The sequence below is a fragment of the Miniopterus schreibersii genome, assembly GCF_964146895.1.
Source record: "Miniopterus schreibersii genome assembly, chromosome: 1".
Taxonomy (NCBI): Eukaryota; Metazoa; Chordata; class Mammalia; order Chiroptera; family Miniopteridae; genus Miniopterus; species Miniopterus schreibersii.
In genome coordinates, this window is record NC_138101.1 from 174,428,716 (window position 1) to 174,449,960 (window position 21,245).

The 21,245-nt window shown below is 40.2% G+C and overlaps 1 protein-coding gene across 6 annotated transcripts in view; it reads left to right on the forward strand.

Moving 5' to 3' along the window:
• SYNE2 (spectrin repeat containing nuclear envelope protein 2) overlaps positions 1–21,245 on the forward strand; it is a 276,194-nt gene that overhangs the window by 102,428 nt on the left and 152,521 nt on the right. For all 6 annotated transcript variants that reach the window (XM_081146179.1, XM_081146181.1, XM_081146184.1 and 3 more), the window contains 12 exons: positions 751–909; positions 3,263–3,474; positions 3,624–3,714; positions 4,487–4,602; positions 4,823–4,949; positions 6,998–7,155; positions 7,966–8,116; positions 8,766–9,370; positions 10,037–10,216; positions 12,066–12,216; positions 19,499–19,657; positions 20,448–20,609. In XM_081146179.1, the coding sequence (XP_081002305.1) occupies positions 751–909; positions 3,263–3,474; positions 3,624–3,714; positions 4,487–4,602; positions 4,823–4,949; positions 6,998–7,155; positions 7,966–8,116; positions 8,766–9,370; positions 10,037–10,216; positions 12,066–12,216; positions 19,499–19,657; positions 20,448–20,609 (2,271 nt within the window). The remainder of the gene's footprint in view (positions 1–750; positions 910–3,262; positions 3,475–3,623; positions 3,715–4,486; positions 4,603–4,822; positions 4,950–6,997; positions 7,156–7,965; positions 8,117–8,765; positions 9,371–10,036; positions 10,217–12,065; positions 12,217–19,498; positions 19,658–20,447; positions 20,610–21,245) is intronic.

The window sequence follows — 21,245 nt, forward strand, 5'->3', positions numbered from 1 at the left end:
CGATAAAATGGGAATAACCCACCAATTCGGCATGATTGTTGCTAGGATTTATGTAGCTACCACAGAGATTGTGTTCAATAAGTGGTATTTAGTATTGATATGGTTTATTTTTTGGAGCAGTATATGTGCATGTATGTATGAATATATGGAGAGAGGGAGAGAATAAAGTAATATAATTGAATATCTTTTGTTAAAGTTTCTCTTAAAACACATTTTAAAATAAACCTTATTTTAAAGCAATTTTATATTTACAGAATTATTACAAAGATAGTACAAAGAATTCCAGGATACCCCATGCCCAGTTTTCCCAATTATTCACATCTTGCATTGACATCGTACCTTTGTCACAATTAATGAACTAATATGGATACCTTATTAACTAAGTTCAACTTTATTCATATTTCCACAGTTTTTCCCTAATGTGCTTTTTAGTCTGTTCAGAATCCCATTCAAAATATGCATTATAACATCTTGCTATTTCAGCATGGGCTCCAATATGTCCTATAGTTTCTTCCAGTCTGCAGCTGATTTTTTTCGTTCTCTTAACAGTGTCTTTCCCAACTCAAACACATTTTTAGTTGTTAGAAAGGGAAAAAAATATGTTTATGGGTCTGTTATATTTTAAAACATCCTCCACAGCGACACAAGAATTTTATAAGCTCTGTTACAGCAAGTATTTTTATTGTGTTTTTAATGAAAACCTTTTCAATATAGTTTGTTCCCATGGTTAATGTGTGGCTTCGTTTGCAGTCTCTTCGTTATGAACTGTCTTTGTATATTCAACAACTAAAAATAGACATTGAAAAGGAAAAAATTAGTGACAGTATTTCAAGACTTGAAAAACAAATAAGTAAAGAAAAGAAACTAATTCGCAGAGGAAGGACCAAGGGTCTCATCAAGGAACATGAGGTAAACCACCTGTTTTCCATTTACATTTTGTCGTCATCTTGAGGTTTTTCTTAAAAGGTTGTGCATGTCCTTGGCCTGGGATGAAATCTGCTCTGAAAATGACTTCAGCCGTCTCGTTCCCTGGGGATTATCCCTTATGCAGTTCAAGCTCTAACCAGAGCCTGTGACTCTTGCATTTTAGAAGGGAGAAAAATTAGGATTGAGTTAATAGCCCATGACTTCCCTGGATACGTTTCAGTGACCCCTGACCCTGAGCGTCTGGTTACAAACTGTTGCTGAAGTACCCACAGTTGCCTTTTGGTCCCTTTACTATTTGATTGCATCCGTGTTTTTGACAGTACCGATCCCTCTTTTCATTTCTTTTAAACTTTCTCCTGCTGTGGCTCTCTTAATGTCAGTCTCTCTCGCTTTTTCTTTTTCTGGGTGGTGGCGGGGGTCTGGCTTCTTTGTAGTGTATGTCACAAATTTCTCTTTTTTACTGTGTTATCTCAATGTTTTAGCTTGGAGAGTCTCTGTTTTTGACTAATTTCATGATTGCTCTAGGTGGTTTCATGCCCTCGGGGGTTTCAGCTGCCCCCTCGACAGAGATGGCGCATGAATCTCTATCTGCCACTGAGTCCTTTCCCCTGAGCTCCAGGGGACATCACCAGTGTCTTCAGGGACCTCTCATCAGCATGTCCAACACGAACCAGTGATATCCCCTCAGACGTGTCTTCCTCGTATATATTCTGGTTCTGAAAGGCCTTCTGTCCCAGAATCTCTTCCCTTTCCTTCCACGCGGCCTTAGTGGAGTCAGTTGCCAGGTCCCCTCTGTTACTCTTCAGAGAAGCTTCCATCCTTTCCATCGCTGTTTCCTGGGTGATTTTCTCAGCATGATGAAGGCTGCATCATCTTCCAAACTCATCCCCAGAGTGACCCTTTGAACCACAGATGTTGTGTCACTGGCTCACCGTTCCTCCCAGGACATCTCCAAACTCCTTAGGACATGCCTCCGCCTCTTTTCCTGCTCTGTGCCCTCCACCCTCTAGACTGTCCTTCTAGAACATCTGGAGCTTTTCCTCTCTCGGCTGCTCCTTCTGCTAGGAGCGCCCTCGCTCCCCCTGGACCTGCAGGCTCCTTGTCCTTCCCTCACGGAGCTCAGGCGGCTCCCGCGTGTGAACTAGGCTTTCCCTGACTCCTTAAGGCAGGTAGTGGCCCTGTCCTATCACTTGTCACACTGTATGCTCATTACTTGTGTGACTACTGCAGGAGAGGAAACAATTTTACTTGACCCTCTTAGGGTCCCTGCTGGGTCTGAAAATTAAACTGACAAAGATCCACAAGAGAAAAGTATACATATTTTATTGAATTTTTACATGCATGTGGGGGCCTTCATAAGAGATTGAAGACCCGAAGAAGTGAGCAGAGTAGGAAGCTTTGATACCTTTTATCAGAGAAACAGTACATTAGTGCGGACTTGACAAGACAGGAGGGTTTGGGCTGGGTGGCAAATGGTGGGGAAGTGACTGGGAGGGTAAAGGTTAGTTTAACAAGGTTTGCTCCCACATTCCTCGGGGGCTGCAGTGGGACTGAGAAGGGTTTATCTCCAGTAAAAGGAGACTTTATTTCCCATCTTTAGCCAGAAAATGGGAATCTTTCTGTTTACTGCTTTTTTAAAAAAATTGTTTTTAAAAACAGAGAGAGAGAGAGGAAGGAAGGAAGAAGGAGAGAGAGATTGAGAGACATAGAGATAGAGAAACATCAGCGAGAGAAACATCCATCGGTTGCCTCCCATACGCAACCCGATGGGGATCGAGCCCGAAACCTGGACATGTGCCCTGAGCAGGAATCGAACCAGCAGCCTTCGGGTGCACAGGGCAACGCCCAACCAACTTTGCCACTCCAGCCAGGGTTGTTTACTTGCTTTTCTTTTTATGTTTTAAATTTTTGTTCAAAATATTACAGATGTCCCTTTTTCTCCCCAATGACGCATTCCACCCCGTTCCACCCCCCTCCTCAGCCCCTCTCCCCACCATTGTCCGTGTCCTTGGGTTGTGCATGTATGCACATAAGTTCTTTGGTTACTCTCTCCCCCTCCATACTTCTTAATTGCCTTCAACTCAAAATAATGTTCATGTCAAAGAGGCGTATTTTGGTGACACTTTCTGGATTCCGCACAGCTGTACTGCGGCAGACCCCTTCAGGGCCGACTGCCTCCTCTTTGCTCCTCCGTGCCCATCCGCCAGGCACGTGGTGGACAGGCTTACAGAAGCGTGTGCTGTTGAAGTCGCGCACATCTGTTAGTGGCTAATCCTCATGGACTAATTATGTAAGCCCATTTGAAACACATTTCCTGCTTTATTTCCTCAATTAGGCCTGCTTCTCTGAGGAAGGCAGCCTGTACCAGCTTGATCACCACATGGATGTCCTGCGGGAGCTGTGCGAAGAGCTGACTTCACAAAGGAGTCAGCAGGAAGTGAGGAGGCTGCTCCGAGATTACGAACAGAAGATAGAAAGACTTCGGAGGGGCGCCTCCGAGATCCACACGACACTGCAGCCCCCGGTGGGGGGCCCGTCGAAGAACAAGTCAGTGCCTCATAAGAATGGCCGTGTGCCAGGGAAAAGGGAGAGAAAGCCTTTTGCAAAATGAAAGAACATTGAGTATTATTATGTATTCTCTTTCGGGCTTCATGTTCCTCCCTCTGTGTCAGTATACAATTTTGATTCCTTCCTAGGGAGACCGTGAACACGTCTGAGAACGGAGGAAGGAATGCCCACAGTGAGGCGCCGTCTGCACACTCAGATAATCAGCCATCAACTGAAAAGGTGTTACACTCAGATAATGTATTTTCCAAGCAAACTCAATGAAAAAGGCCAAGTGGACAATAATCCACTTCTCATTAATTAAGTGATGGTTTTAATTATCTGATAGTTTTCATCAGCTGAGAAGTCCCACTCAGATCATGCAAGGAAGGTGGTTTTTCAAAGAATTAGAATGAAGCAAAGCTATAGAGAGGATAACTTAATTTTCCTCTGAGGGTACAAACTGTTTTTTAAAAAAGAGATCATTTTGAACCATTGTGAATACATGTTGACTGTGCACATTACTATTGAGGATGGCTAATTGATTTATAATTTCTTTTTCTTGTTATAATGTCTTTTACTTTCCTTGGGCATTGAATTTCCATTTAGAATCCTAGGTAAATGGCATGTACTGTGCATCACAGCCCAGATGGCTGGTCAGAAGGTGTGGGAAAGGAATGAGGTGTATTTGTCTTCACGGGTCTGCTTCTGCATGCTAGGCTTCTGTCTATTGTTGACCAGCCCTATGTGGTCACAGTCAGCAAGAGCATTTAGGGGTCGGGAGAACTCCTTTACTGTGCTGACAAACCAAGTAGAAGGTGAGACTCGGTGTAATAAGTCTCTGTGCCATGGGAAGGCCTTGCTCTGAGCTGAGAAACCTCAAATAAATTGTGTTAGCTCCTGGTATGGCGTATGAAGAATCAATAATATGCCTTTGTATCAAAAAGTGTTTATTTGTTCTAGACAATTAAGTATATTGAAGATATTATGTTTACTATTCTACATATTTGTTTAGGCAGTGGAGTCGATTAAGAATTTGAGCCTGGAATCAGAATTGAAGCCTGAACAGGAAGAAAACATACAGAAGTATGGGAAGGATCACAATACATCTACAGATAGTTTACTAGAGAGGTAAACTCTTTTCAGCAACTGGAAAGTCTGCCAAAAATCCTACAGGCAAACATGTTATACTTTAATAAGTTCTTATTATCTTTTAGTCATAATTTTTGCATGCTGTCCAGTAACTTCAACGGAAATTCCCTGGGATTTCCTCATGCATAATTGATAGTAACTGAAAAACTTTTTTGTCTTATTTTTAAAATTAAGTAATGTCACATTTCATGTTCCCCAGGTATGATACACACAGAGAAACTCTTGAGCAACACCTGCAAAACAACAAACATAGAATTACTTCTGATTTTTCTAGTGATGGGAAAAGGAGTAGTGCTTGTCTACAGGATAAACTGAAAGATCTACAGGTAATTATTGAAAATATTATTAGAGTTTATCTTTTATTAGAAAATAATGCCACCATGAGTATAGATGTCACCATTTTGTTGAGGTCCCATATACTAGATGTTTCCAAGAACTTTGTTGGATTGCATGTCTAATATCACTCGATTCCAAAAAGTGATTTGCACCCAAGCATCAAACCCAGGAAAGACTTTGGTTCAGGGACCTAATTTATTGCTCATGTTCTAATTTGATACTCTAGATATTGTGACTTGAAAAATTTTGGATTGTGCTTGGGATGGGAATGAAGGACTTCAGATGAATTGGTTAAGACAGTGTGGTCAAAGGCAATTTTAACCAACACTGCTTGCCTTTAGGTTGCTCTAAGATTTAACAATACATGAAAAGCCAGTGACTCTAAATATTTTTCAGTTTATCATCTTAGCCAAATTGTCATGTCTGTGTGATGTTGGACAGTAAGGAAGGGAAAGGCAGTGGAGGGAGTTTTCACCCTAAGCAAGGGGTGATCTTCCTGGAGAGCATCAGAGAAAGTATTGTGTTTATTCAAGAGCTACAGATAAAACAGTCTAGCTAGTGGTAGGCACATCAATTGTTATCTGTACAAATAAATATCTTCCTTATTTGGAAGATTATCTGTGCATTGCAGTGCAGCACTTGTATGCTTGGAAGTGCATTAGAGGGAACCCTCACAGAAAACCCCTTAGGTAGAGAAAGGACCATGAGTGGTTCCTATAATGCCTGCCCATATTTTCTAGTTTCTTTCTTCCTTTTATGATGCCAGTTCCCAAGTAACACTCCACTGGCTCCTCTCTATTTTCCATCTGAATAAGCAAAATTCATATGTTAAAATCCCTGTTGTTCAAATGATGGATTTAGCATGTTTTCAACGCAATTAAGAAACTGTCTTGAGACCTTACTCCAGGGATTGAATAATGAGTTCGTTAGAAAAGCTATACTAACCCTTGGGGAAAGTGAAGAACAAATTACACTGGTGAGTACGCAGGAAAATTCTGAGTAGTGCCTTTTTTTTTTTTTTTTTTTAAGAATCCATATAAGGCACTGAAATGGTATAGAATATTTAGACGTTTAATTATAAATCATAAATTAATTTTATTCACTTCTCATTTGTCAGAAATAGTTTTGGTTCACTCCAATTTCTTTTAGTTTAGGGAGAAACAAAGACTTTTTATCCAGAGGAAAAAGAATGTCTGTTCTTAAAACTATATGTGTCTTTCTGAATTGTATTCTGTGCACCCAATTTCGGGGAAGGGAGTTTGGATTTGGATGAAAGTCATATTGTCAACTTCCTTGACTTCATTAAAAGGTCCTCGTACAGCACAGTTAATATCATTGTTCCCTGACAGATTCTTTACTTATAGATGGTTGGGGGAAAAAAAAAAATATATATATATATATATATATATATATATATATATATATATATATATATGGTTTTTTGTTAATCCTCACCTGAGGATATGTTTTCCATTGATATTTATTTAAAATATATCTTTATTGATTTCAGAGAGAGGAAGGGAGAGGGAGAGAGAGAGATAGAAACATCAATGATGAGAGAGTCATTGATCAGCTGCCCCCTGCATGCCCCCCACTGGGGATCAAGCCCGCAACCCGGGCATGGGCCCCGACCGGGAATCCAACTGTGATCTGGATCATAGGTCGATGCTCAACCCCTGAGCCACGCCAGCCGGGTTCTTTTGATTTTTAGAGAGAGTGGAAGGGAGGGAGGGAGAGAGAGAGAGAGAGAGAAACAATGATGTGAAAGAGACACATTGGTTGGCTGCCTCCCGCACATGCCCGGGATCGAACCTGTAACCCAGCTACACAGGGACGTTCCCTTGACCGGGAATCCAACCTGAGACCCTTTGGTGGGCGGGCTGACGCTCTAACCACCGAGTCAAACTGGCCAGGGCTTTTAATGTATTTTTATGTGAGACTTTGTGCCCACGGTTGGTGGGTGTCTCATTTTGTAAGACCAGAATAATTGTGCCTGTTAACTCATAAGTTGATGAATAAATGTATGTGTTTCATCTAGGTCTTAAAAAATGAAACCGATGCTCGCTGGAAAGCGTTTGAAGTCACCTCGTTGCAGTTAGAAGAGCTGGAGAGTGACATAAAGAAGCCTGATATAATTAAAGCAAGAGACAGATTAAAGGGAAAAGAAAGAGAGTTTCAGATGACTCTTAATACCAGGTAAATTCTGCTATCGGTTAATAATGACTTGATTAAATTGTTAAATGCCATTTTAAGGAGGCTAGTACTGTGCTAGTATGTTATTTTATTTAGATGTCACAACAGCCCTAAGTGAGGCTGCCATTGTGATCACCATTTTACTGATGAGCAAACTGATAGGGAGGTTAGGTAACTTAACCAAGCCACACCACTGGCTGGAGACTTAAGTAGAATTTAAAGTCTGTTGAGTTCCAGAGGCCATGCTCTTCCCACTCTCTCCCCTTGGGCATGAATTTGGCCATGTTGCATAACTTCTCTGGGCCTTGATTTCCTTATTTCTAAAATGAGAGCGCTGTAATTACCCCTATACATAGGATGTGTATCCCAGTACACATCCCTGTTTTACATTGGAGGAAACTGAGGCTCAGAGTCTATATGTTAATTATCCAGGGTCACACATTTCAGTTTATTAGTAGTAGAGCCTCTTCTTGGAACTCTATTATAATTTCCATTAATGCAATAATTAGTATTCATAATGAGGGGTCTTTGTCATCAAGGCAGTGTTAAAATACATTCAGTAATTTGTATTTTACAATTTTCCGTTCAGCATGGTATCTCTTAAGCTAATAAGAATACTTTTATAGGAAACAACTCGTTCGTTGGCATTTTGGATCGCTGGGTTTGGGTTATAATGTGGTGATCTGTACATATCATTGTATATATTTTTATTGGACATTTATTTTTGGTTCTTGGTTAAGTAATGGCATTAACGTGTTTTATAGGGTATCTTTCTGCTGTTTTCCCCTCACATCTGCTTTATTTTACACCTAGAATGGAGTCTCTGGACACCGCGCTGCAGATTGTGTTGCCTGTGGAGAAGGAATCGCTCCTGCTCTGTGGCTCAGACCTGCTCCATCTGCATAATGTGGCCATTCAAGAATTTCACCTCACTGATGCTGATGGCATTTATCAACGCCTGAGGGTAAATATACGTTCTCATAGTATAGTCATACAATAATCAGTTTCTCAGACATTTATACATTCTTCTGCAGTTTTAATTCTGCGTCAACAGTATGTATTTAGAATATAAGTCATGACAGAAAAATCTTCAATACTTTAGACTTGTTATTTATTTAATCAACTTTTTAATTCCTTTCCAATTTGGAAGTAGGTACTGTGGAGTAAATAATGAGGCATTTTCTTTGAATTTAAAATGAAAGGTTCCTTATGAATGCCTTCTCCAATGACCAAAATTTTAAATATCATGCTAGACTCATATGCTTATATTGGCATATTCCACAATTTACTTATTCCAAATCCCATCATAAATAAAAATATTTAAGTTTTATTTTTCAGATTATAAACAGATGTCTCAACAGTTCAATCTCTAATTATTTTCATTGAAGCAATAGACTTATATACCTGTTTTCTTTGGGGGATTGAAACATCAGGAAGGATATCAGATGATAAAGCTGCTGGGCCATCTGGTCACTTATAATTAAAATGTTGAAACTGTCAGCCGTGGTTAAACTGAAAAGCAGTTTTCTAGATTAAATGGAGTTCTATAATTTGCCGTGCAATCTTTCTTTTTTCTACCTCAGTCCCTTCAGCTTTTGTTACCTTTATTTTAGGATATCCAAGATTCCATAGCAAAACAGATAGACACATGTAACAATTTGGAGCAGCCGGATAACTCTGCATTAAAGGAATTACACCCACTTGACCGACATGCGACACAGAATATTATACTGAAGCACAGATCACAACTCGAGGAAACAAACCACAGGATCCAGAGGAGTAAAGATGCCATCAGGGCTCTGGAAGAGTTTTTGACTTCTCTGAGAACAGCTGCACTCCCTGTTGAGCTTGTGACAGACTCTTCTGCCTCAGATACGCAGGTGCCAGAAAATACTTTGAAAGGAAAAAATAAAGAGGGAGGAACTCATCTGATGAAAGAGAAGGCCAGACATCTGGATAAACGTTTGAAGATGCTCGATATAAGCTTTAAAGATGCCAAACAGGGTAAAGACACGTCCTGTGAAAAACTTCTCGATGCTCTGTCCAAACTCTTATTTGAGACACATGGCGCTGGTGCACAGGAGGAACTCATGAAAGAAAAATTACTAGAGACTTGTACTTTCAAAAATAATGAACTCCTGAAAAATATTCTAGATGTGCAAGGTCAGATCAGTAAAGTTGGTCTCAAGGATCCGACTGCTCCAGCTGTCAAACAACGGTAAGGGTTGTCTCCGTCGATTTCCATCCAAGGTGACACTTTTCTTCACTTTCAAGTATCTGTCAGATGAAGCCAATACTCCTTGTCTTTCTGTCTCTCTTCCGTCCCTCTCTATTCAGTGTTCAGGATTCTTTTCAGACAAGCTTCCTTCTTGTTCATACTGTGTCTTTACAAAATGTTATAGAATTCTTTTTCTTTAAAGTTTTCATTCTCAAGGACAAAGGAGTAGTGAACTAAGATGTGGATAAAGTACATGAGTTGCTGTGTATTGACTGTGGTGTTCTCTTGATGAGGGAAGGCCTGGAACTCTACACGTTTGACAATAAAAAAAATAAGTGGTAGCAGATGCACACGCCACACCTGGTCCCAACTTCTTCCTTCATTGTGTGGGTTCATCCTCCCTTCCATCAGGATTAGTGTGGGGACTGCATGGGAGGGCATGGGATTGGGGTGAGCTAAGAGTGTTGGTTCTGGAATCTGAGCAGAATTGGGGTAAACCGAGGTTGGCAGCCTTCAATATGAGCAGTGTTTTAATTCTGCCATGTAGAGCCTGCCTCTCTGTCCTGATAATGACAGTGTTAGGAAGAGTCCCTTCTGTGGCGCTCCCCTCCCCTTAGTAAACCTGTCTGACGACTGGCTATCAATCTTTTTTCTTTCCTAATCAAGGAAACAGTCATTAATCAGACTGGCGAAGGACCTCGATGACTATGAAGAGGAGAAGAAACACTTGCTAGAAATGGCGAGCTCGCTTCCGCGGTTCGAAGACGGCAGAGAGAAGGCTCTGCACCAGCAGTGCGGGAACACGGCGCTCCTGTGGGAGGGCGCGAGAGCCGCCGCCACCGAGGGGTGAGCACGGGGCGCCCCCCACTCCGCAGGGTGCTCCCCAGCACCGCTCACCCGCGCCGCGGCTCTGACGGGGGCGGGCGGGCCTTCGCCCCGAGCCTCGCTGAGCCCGTCTGCGCGGACCTGCAGTCACGGAGCGGGGCTTGAATGACTTCACGAGGCTGTTTAGAGGGACAGTGAACACACTATATTAACCCCCCCTCCGCCCCCACCCCCGCATTGGTTTTCTATTGCTAGTGTGACCAGTTACCACGCATTTTAGTGGCTTAAAAACATCACACACTTATATTACAGTCTGGAGGTCAGAGATCCCCAAGTCAGGCTTGGTTTCTTTCTGGAGACCCCAGGAGTGAGTCCTTTGCCTTTTTTGTGTTTTGGAGGCCGCCTCCTACAGTCCTTGGCTTGTGTCTCTTCCGTCCTTACAGCCAGTAGCTTGGCATCTTCTAATCTCTGTCTGTCTGCCTGTCTCTTTCTCCCTCCCTCTCTCACCTCTGCTTCTCTTGTCACATCTTCTCTGACTCTGACCCTCCCGTCTCCCTCCAGTAAGGACCCTTTTGATTATGTTTTGCCCACTTGTATAATTCAGGATGACATCCATTTTAAGATCCTTAATCACATCTGCAAAGTCCCTTTTGCCATGTCAGGTAACACATTCGCAGGATCCAGGGATTCGGACACGGGCATCTTTGGGGTTGGTGGCATCATCCTACCACACCACCCTGCTTGAATGGGGGATGTTGCCTGTCAGTTGCCGCCTTCTTTCCTCTAGAGCCAAGGCAGGGCTTAACTGCGTGACAGCCATTACCTGTCAGTCCCGGTCGGTGATTCTGCTGAACGTTCTCCATCCATGCCTTCTAGCCCTGCCTCTCTGTCTGGGGGTGGGAGTGGTCGGGAGGAGCGATCCCTGTCCCTGAACCACCCAGGCCAAGGATCCAGCTGGGCTAAGAAGTGGGAGGTACTAGTAGATTAGAAGACAAGAGGAGAGAGAGGTCAAGGTGATCTTAACCATCCCCCCCTCCCTTTTCACTGTGGTTTGGAGACTCCTGTTGGCACCTTCCTCTGAGACTCAGGGCACTTTCCCTCTTTCCCCGTGAGGCCAGGTGGTGGATCAGTAGAAAACTATTGCTGTTGTTAGTCCCTGGGTGCCCCAGCTCTTTGGTGATTTCCCTTAACTTTGCTGTCAGCAGTCCTTTCACCACAGGACTCCACCCGAGTACACGTTCCCTCCGGAACCTGAGTGTATAGTAAAGATAAAGCCTGTCTGTGGTGTTTGATCGAGTCTACCCTTCGATTTCACAGAGGAAGGAATTGAGGTTCTGAGACCTAAAGTAATTCATCTAGGGTGACGTGACTGTCAGTGCCTGGCCATAACTACACACCAGGCGTCCTAACTGCCACATTATCTGTGCTATACTTTTTTAAATGGGCTAAATCTAGAGTGGCTTAAGTAGACATAAACAACTTGCGACTTGTTGAATCAGTACTGAAATAATCTCCAAGAATCGTTCTAGGGAGGCACTGTTTTCCAAGATGATTTTTGGTTAAGGGTGAAATTGAGATGCTGATTCTTCAAGGTTATGAATCGTATGTTTCTTTCTAGAGTGTACATCTGGTGACTTTTTAATATTGATTGGGTGAAGATACTAGTCCAGTGGTTATTTTTACCACCCACTTGCCAGATTAATGTATGTGCCATCATTCTTAGGTTAAATTGGTAAAACTATTATAAAACCATACCAAGAAGAAAAATCCTTCTATAATCTATTGGTCATTATTGTAGGTTAGTTAAAAAGAGAAAGAATGGTTGTTATTTTCAGACGTTTAGCTGTTTTACATTTTTCCTTTTTGATAGCCTTGACCAGTGTGAAAGAGTTTTGGAGCTCCTAAAACAATACCAGAATTTTAAAAGCATCTTGACAACATTGATTCAAAAAGAGGAGAATGTCATCTCTCTTCAGGCTTCGTACATGGGGAAGGAGAACCTGAAGAAAAGAATGGCAGAGGTGAGTCCAAACTCCAGAGGGGGCTGCGTGGGGCCTTGCTCACAAGCCTCACAGTAAAGAGGATATTGTAAACGGAGTCATTTTCAAAAGTTGTTTTAAAAGAAGTTACTGGTGACTCTATTTTACCAAATATCTAATAATTTATTGAATGTATCAGCAGAGCTTGAGAGAGAAAAAATCATCCGCCCAGTTGAGGCCGGGTCTCTTCTGTTTGGGTTTGATTCTGGTGCTGTGGTTCTGTTGGAGTCGGGGTCCCCCTTCTGCTCCCTCTGTGAGGTGGTAACAGTCTGTGTGTGCCCTGACCTACCTAAAGGAACCTGAGACTTCACTGCAGTCTTGAGAGGTTGAAGGCTACGAGAAAATCCCCTCTGTTGTTAGTGGACAAAGGAAAGATTACGTGTGTGTTTTTTAACTCGCTTTCTGCAAAGGTGCATGAGCTGATTGCCAGGTGGTTTTGTGTTCATAGCCTCCCCAATCACAGCTTTCTGTGAAGAATGTTTTCTAAGAAGAATAACATTTTTGGACACTAGGTGTCATTATTTTCTATTATTTTGTGTGGCAGAAAGTGAGTTAGTTAAAAAAGAATACACTGTATTATCATTCACCAGAACTCAGCTTTTCGTGTTGTGTTTAGCATGATGCTAAAGTGCTATCAAAGTGTCCAAAGCACGTGTGAAGCTTAGTCTGCTTGGTTGAGCTGGTTGTTAGAAAGCAATTTTATTAAACTTCCCAGATGCTGAGAGCAACATCAGTAGAAGCTTACATAGACCAGGTTCTTACAGACCATGTATTCTTTATCTAGAACTCCTGTCCCTGAAGCTGCAGCGACACTCAGGGTGCAGACACATGGCCAGTGCCACAGGTGAGAAATGGCCCGTCAGGGACCCATTTTCTCAGACTCAGTTTCTTGAAACTGACAGTCAGAGGCCTGTTTAATACTAGTTGTACAATATGTGACTGTGTAACTGGTTTCCTATGAGACTTCTTGAGGGAGGCCTCCAAGACCATGAGCAGACAGACAGTTGGAGTTGCTCAGATGTAACCTGTTTGGTTCCATCCAGCAGAGCAGCTTCTGGGCGTGGTGGTCTCGGAGTCTAGGAGGATCCTGTCCTCATTCCAGTGTATTTAAGGAGCTGTGGTTCCCTTCGTCCTCAGAGAATCCAGCATGATCAGTGGTACAAGATTCCCCTCAATTTCGTGTCCCAGATTACATAGCTACTCTTCTATGCGCCCCTGACACCAGTTTCCCGCCTTATACTCTTATTTCAGAATCAAGGTCTCTGCCTTAACCATAGACCCTAAGTCCCTGCCTTACGTATTGACCAGACATATCTTGCCCTTCTTGCTTGCAGCTATTCTTGGTTTGTGCAAATTCTCCTTAGTCCTAGAGTTCTACCTTTGTCCTGTTAAGTGGGATCCTATTATCACCAAAAAGCTCTCTGTCCTATTCGGTGAGGTAGCATAGGTAAAGTGCCTAGCAGAGAGCCTGGGACTTAACCTCTTAATGAGTGTCAGTCATGATGCCCACTGTTTGTGTGGTTGTGGGGGAGGAAAAAATTTTCCTCTCCCGTTAAGGTTTTTTCAGCTGGTCTAATAAACAGACATGAGCCAGATTAGCAAGAGAAAATAAATTTAATACATCTGTTTGGGAATCCTACCTACATGAAAGAGTCAGTGACCCCACATGCACTAGAGGTTCAGAGACAAAAAGGGAAATGGGTACATAGGACATTCTGAGCTAGGGATGGGGTGAGGTGCTTTGGGGGCTTCAAAGGGTTATTGCAGGATGATAAGGAGAGCAAATGTTCAGTAAAGAGAAGTTTACCCTGCCCTGTAGATAGGTCCAAAGAAGTTATCTCTGATCATCTCTTCCTATGGGCAGGGCCCGTAATTCAAGTTCATCTAGGTAGGTAAGGGAGGGCAGAAGTTTTTCCCAAGTCCTGCTGCTAAAGTTGACTTTAGCTCAAAATAATCCACAGGCCACTGAGGCACATCTTGGGATAACTTGTTCTAAACCCCCATATGGCCTGTCTGTCATTCTAAACGCTCCCTCTTCTCAGTTCCTTGAACACTACTCCCACCACGCATAACTATAACCAACCCTGGAACTGTAAGCTTCCTTCCATCACCTTCAGGCAGGCGGCCCCTCTCCTGAGTGAGTCTCTCTAATGGAAATCTAAGTCCAATTATTGACCCCTCTGCCATCATTAGTGCCTCTATGGCTGTTGTCTAGGTCTGTTTGGGCTGCTAAAACAAAAATACTATAGACTAGGTGACTTACAAACAACAGAAATTTACTTCACAGTTATAGAGACAGTTCTCACAGTTTATAACATTTTGCTATTGACCCCCCCCCCCAAATCTGTGTTCTTCTTACATGGGAAGTATATTCATTCTATCCCATCAGCCCCAAAAGTCTTAACTTGCTCCAGCATCAACTTTAAAATCTAAGTCCAGAGTCTCATCTGCATATCATGTAACTCAGATGTGGATGAGACTCAAGGTACATTTCATCCTGAGGGAAAGTTCTCTCCAGCTGTGAACCCATGAAACCAAACAAATTAGGAAAGAAGAACGAGGTAGTGGGTCCCAAGTAAGTCCAAAACCGAACAAGGCAAACACTAAGCCTTCAGGCTTGAGAATAATCCTTTCCCTGATGCTCTGCCTCCGGCCCACTGGGATGGCCACGTTACCCCCATGGCTTGACTGGACAACCTCCCCCGCCTGTGGCTGTCCACAGGAGCCGCTGCAGCTCTCCTGGGCTGGGGTCCTACACCCTCAGTGCTCCTGGCCTGAGGTCACACACTTGTGTCTGTCTTCTTCCAGTGTCCTCTCATGGTGGAAAGGTCAACATAATTCTCTGGAGCCTTTCTTATAAGGGCACCACTTTTATTCATGAGGGCTCCACCTTCATGACCTAATTAATTCCTAAAGGCCTCACCTCCTAATACCATTATATTGAGGATTAGGATAAGAGCTCTTAGACTCTCTTATTAAATAGCATAAAAACTTGTGGTTTCTTGTTTCAGCAGCAGTTTTAACCCTGGATAAATCAAAGAATGAGGGCTTTTACTAAATTATTTCTCTATATAGTATGATTTCATGTATGTATAATATTTAGTACTAATATCATTCACTTAAACATGTCCTCATAGATGGAAGTGATTATTATAATAGTTTTAATTTTTTATTTAAAAAAATAATAACTTTTTTGCCTTTTGAAAGTCAATGCAATGAGCACTCTACATTGCTGATGAAAGTGTATACTGATACTTCCCTTTTGGAAAACACTTTGACAGTATTATTGAAGAACCTTGAAAATCTTTCTACCATTTGACCAAATATTTCACTTCTAGGAATCTATCTTAAGGATAAAATCTTAAATATGTAAAATTATTAATGTCAAAAATAGTCATTGCAGCACTCTACAGATTTACTAATTTCCTTTTTTTAGTGACCAAACCACACACACCCTTCTGCTCCAATAAATGACTTGCCCCAGAAGCTGAAAAAAACTTGAAACCAGGAAAATTGTTTTATCTACAAATAAGATTATCATGTAGTTTTAAGTTATACTACTACTGGTAATAGTAAAAATGATAATGATGATGATAATAACTCCTACTGTTGATGCCTTTGTCATTGTGTGCCAAGTACTTTGTATATTATTATATCATTTCATTCTCACAATAACCCTATAAGCTAAGTATTATTTTCCCTGTAATATTGATAGAAAACCAAGGCTTAGAAAACTTTAGAAGTAATTGGAGGGGTTTTAATGCTACTAAGATGCTATCATGAAAAGAACAAAGAATTCCCAACCCTGTCCCTCCAGTTTTCATAATTTGTTGTGGGATTGTCAGGGAGACATATAGTAAAAAAAAAAAAAAAAGAGAGAGAGAGAGAGAGAGACAAAATGGTACCACTTTATTATTATCTACATGAGTGTCCAATACCCTAGCAAGTGCTCTGGTAAAAAATGGGTTCAAGCATGCAGGCCAGCCTAAATGCCTACAAGGCCTTTATCTTGGCCAGATCCCCATCCAGAACTTGGAATCTTATCACCCTTTGGTTGGCTGCACAGAGTAGCTCATATGTTGATGCAATGACTTGGCTTCTTCATCTCCTGCAAAGAGAGGTGCACAATGTGGGCCTCAAGGAGCTGTAATTCTTCTTACCCAGCACCAATATGGAAGCATCGTGAAGCAGAAAAAAGAACCATATCCATGTGTTGACTTTTCATGCATGTTAATTCAGCTCACTAGTAAATGTACAATTTGTATCTTGAAATTTGGACAGTCATATTAGCAACTTTCTCTGTAAAAAAGAGGGAGGGGGGAGTGGGGATAGAGGTTATGTAACTTATCCAAGATTATATCGCTAATTAATTAATGGTAGAATTATTATTTAAGCCCAGGTCTATCTAACCACAAAGTCATGTTTCATCATCATAATAGTGCCTTCCCTGAAAACATATTTGAAGTATGTGTATGGCGGAAGTAAAAATTGGTTAACTTTGCTTCAGTACCCTTTCCTCAACTATAATGGTTAGCTCACAAAAGGTATTTTTAAAATTAATAAAGTAACTGTAATTACCTTTAGGAAAGATATAAAAGTCCAGGCTTTCTAAAAATTATGTTGAGAATCTTATATCTAGTATGGTATCTAGCATATGGGCACTTTATATATTTGCTGAAATAACATTATTTTATAGGGAAGATATAGAAGTTAGAGTACACTGGTTAATTTTTTTCTCAGACACTTTTTTGACTGGATAAAAGCAAATTTTAGTGCTACTGATTGTTAACACAACTTTCAGTTAATTTTGTGATGACCTAGGTACTGTCTTCGGAAACAATCAATTTCTGTGGCATGTATTGTCATGATGCTTTGCACCAGTGGCTGAAATATGATACCACTGAGAACTTTTGTCCTTCAAAACCCTAGAAACCTGGATGTTTATCTAGGATATGGTGCCAACTTTCTACTCTCTTTAATGAAAGACAGAGTGCAAAAGTAAGATGAGAAGGCTAAACCGTCAGGGGACTATTAAAGTTTGGGAAATGGCACAGGGGACCCAGTTTTCTTTATTTCCCTCCTTCCATTCATTATAGAACAAAACCTGCAGTTCCTGTCAGTGCTAAAGTAGCCTCTCCTACTTCTTTTCTCTTCACCTGCTTGTGTCAATTTAACAGCAAAGTTCTCTGAATGTGATAAAACTTAGAATGGATATATATATATATATATGTTTTTTTTCCACTTAATTGAAATATATGTATATTTTCATTTAATTGAACAAACATTTATTATGCACCTGTTTTGCATTTCAGCATTGCCAGTGTATTAGTCAGTGTCAAGTAAGGAGATAGAAACCTCTCAGTAATTTTTTTCCATCCAAAATGTTTAATTTTTTAATTAAACTTTTTATTTTGAGATCATTGTAGTCATGTGCAGTTACAAGAAATAATGCAGAGCCCAGCTGAGCGTGGCTCAGTGGTTGAGCGTGGGCCTAGGATCCAGGAGATTGCGGTTCGATTCCTGGTCAGGGCACATTTCTGGGTTGCAGGCTTGATCCCCAGTTGGGAGCGTGCAAGAGGCAGGCGGTCAGTGACACTCTCATTATTGATGTTTCTGTCTCTCTCTCTCCCTCTCCCTTCCTCTCTCTGAAATCAATAAAGATATATTAAAAAAAAAAAGAAAGAAAAAGAAATAATGCAGAGTGCCTGTATTCCTTTTACTAGGTTTCCATGAACTTGGTATTTCTCTGCATTTATTTAGATCTTCTTTGATTTCATAGTTTTTAACACGTAAGTCCTATGCATGTCTTGTTAGATTTACACCTAAGTATTTAATTTTTGAGTAATTGGAAATGGTATTATATTTTAAATTTCAGTGTCCATGTATTCATTGCTAGTATGCAGAAGTACAGTTGATTTTTCTATTTCTCTTGTATTCTGCAACCTTCCTGAACCCACTTATCAGCTCTCAGAGTATTTTTGTAGACTCCTCGGGATCTCCTATATAGATAATCATGTCATCTGCAAACAGGATAATTTCTTGACACCAGAGATATGGGTCTCCTTGTTGTTGCTGATTGTGGGTGAAAGTTCTGGCTCCCCACTCGGCCTCCACTGATAGATTTCCCCCTGGCTCTTTCTTCCAGTTCCCTATGTTGTTTCAAATGATATCATAGGGGCAAGTGCCTTGTTAACTGCTAGCAGGAATGAAAGTTCTGGCCTTCTCTGACATTACCCTGGTTGGGTGAAGGTGGGACTTCTGTTACAGCCCATGATGATGGATGTCTAGGCTGTACACTTGACCTTCGCTGAATGGTGGGGATTTGGCCACTTTCTATATTATTTATCTTCAGTGAGCAATTATTTTCTAAAAGTTTTCTGTCTTGCTCAGTTGTCCCGTTCCTGGTGCTTTGGCTGAAGAGAGTAGACCTTTCTTGGGACTTTTTTGTCTGTTATAGTACCAGATGCTGGCTTCTTCAGCACACAGTCTGGGATGTTGGAGGAAAAAGGAAATGTAGGGAGCCACTCTACCAGTTGTTCCTTAGGAACTGATGCCCACAGGTGTCCTTCCTTTTTAATCTCTCCACTTTCGTGTCCTCTTAAATTAGTTTTGTATATGATGTGCAGGGTTTTTAATTGTACTTAGAAGAATAGGGAAAAGTATGTCTACTCCATATTCCCAGAAACGGAAGTTCTCTAGGGTGCATAAATTTTAGATTTTTGTGTGTGGGAAATCTATTTTCCAGTTTTATGTAGTCATTAACAATGTTTGTGTAAGATAAGTAACGAGTGAAACAGTAAGATTGCATTAGTCAACATGCAGGTTTCGTTTCATAGTCTAAGATCATTGGCCTTTTCATAAAATAGGGTTTCAGCTTCCATATTAGAAATGATGTTGGAGTTAGAGTCATGGAAGATTAAACTGAAAGTCATATTAAAGATGTTTAGAATCCGTGTGTTTTATTCAGATGAGAACATTTTTTCTTTGACATTACAGAGATGATTCCTATTGAAGGAGTCTAGGAACCACCATTTTTTATACCATTGAATGGATGTGCTTTTTTTGGTAGAATATTTTTTCCCACTGACAAAAAAATGGTTTTAGACCATATTTTATCATGCAGAATTCTTGTTAAACCAGATGCTTAGGATTATAAACACTTTTTATTGAGAAAGTAGGACCATAAAAGCCAATAATAGAATCATGTTTCTTACCAGTTTGTCTATGTCAGCAGGTCAAAACATGTTTTATACCTTTTTTACAGATTGAAACTGTCAAAGAAGAATTTAATGAACATTCAGAAGTTGTAGACAAGATTAACCAGATCTGCAAAAATCTACAATTTCATCTAAATAAAATGAGAACCTTTGAAGAGCCTCCTTTTGAGAAAGAGGCTAATGTTATTGTGGACAGATGGCTTGATGTAAGTGATAATCTAATTGACTAGAAATTCTGTTGTACAACAGTTAAGTCAATCTTTTCTGTTGTATCTTTAGTATTTTTTTTTTTTTACCTAATTACAAAATTCAAAAGTGCTCATGTTAAAAGTGTTCAAATGATATAAAATTTATAACTTAGGAGTTACCTTCACTCCCAGAGTTTTAGGCGGCACTAACAAATGGGTCTAAAATTTTGTAGATATAAATATAGAGCAAATAAACTAGTTAATATGTTCCTCATCCACGAAAGATACTGGTATTCGACTATATATTTATTTAATACATTTTTACTTGAGCACTAATGTTTTTTATGAATTACAGATTAAGAATTTGTGTTATATTTTCACCTTTTTAAAAAAATGTTTTTATTGATTTCTAGAGAGAGAGGAAGGGAGAGGGATGAAGAGAGAGAAAGAAACATCAATGAGAGAAACATCACTGGTCAGCTGCCTTCATCTGGGTTTTTAAAAGCACCTTTTATTTTTTGTGGCTTAGAAATTAGGGAGACTATTGCTTTCATTGCATATTACTGGCAGCACATCAGCTAAGATTCTTTTTGTAGAAAAAAAGAACTACATGAAACGATAAAGCCAACTTTTGTTGGTTAATAAAGCGCAATAGCCAGTAAAGGTAAACTAAAATTTTACTTAAAAGTAGTGTTTGAAATTTCAAAAAAAATTTTAAAAATAAAATAAATAAAAATAGTGTTTGAAACAGTGGTTTTCATACTTTTTACTACAAAAATGTGTTATTTGTATGTGTTAATTATGGTAGATAAATGAGAAGACAGAAGACTACTATGAAAATCTTGGTCGAGCTCTAGCTTTATGGGAGAAACTTTTTAACTTAAAAGATGTAATTGATGAGTGGACTGAAAAGGTCCTTCAAAAAATGGAATTACAACAACTCACTGAAGAGGAAAGAGAAATGCTGAAGGTAATTAAACAGATAAAATATATGCTCTTTTTTTTACACAGTAGACATTTTAATAATGAGTTTGATTTTTTATGCAGGGTAGAAAAATCACAACGAAATCTTTTATTTCTTTCATTATCCCTTGAGTGGGACCTGAACTATGTTGTTTCCTTTATGATATCTGGGAAGATGTTAGCAAATATTATTAATCCGGGGTTCACAGACACCCAAGGGATTCATGGAGGAAATGACCTTATATGGGAGAACTTATATCTTTATTTTCGTGAATGTCTGACCTAAAATGCAATATTTGTTCCAGTTATAAATATAGTCAAAAACATAGTAGGATGAACTTGCATGTGACATTGTTATTAACAAAACCACATATATTCTGCAATCATTTTCTGGTTGTTGCAACTATAACCCTGATCAGTACTTTGAAAATATGGTATTTAGTAGATCCACTGCTAGATGTTATTTAGGGTATTAATAGAGAAATGTATATATTTTGGTAGTATAAACATGTTATTTTTAATATTTTGATAACTGTAACCCAGTGTAATTTTTCCTGTATAGTCCTACATTATTTATTTTATGTTTTATTTATAAAATATTATTACACAAGGGATCCATGGGATTCTCTAACCTGCCGGAGGG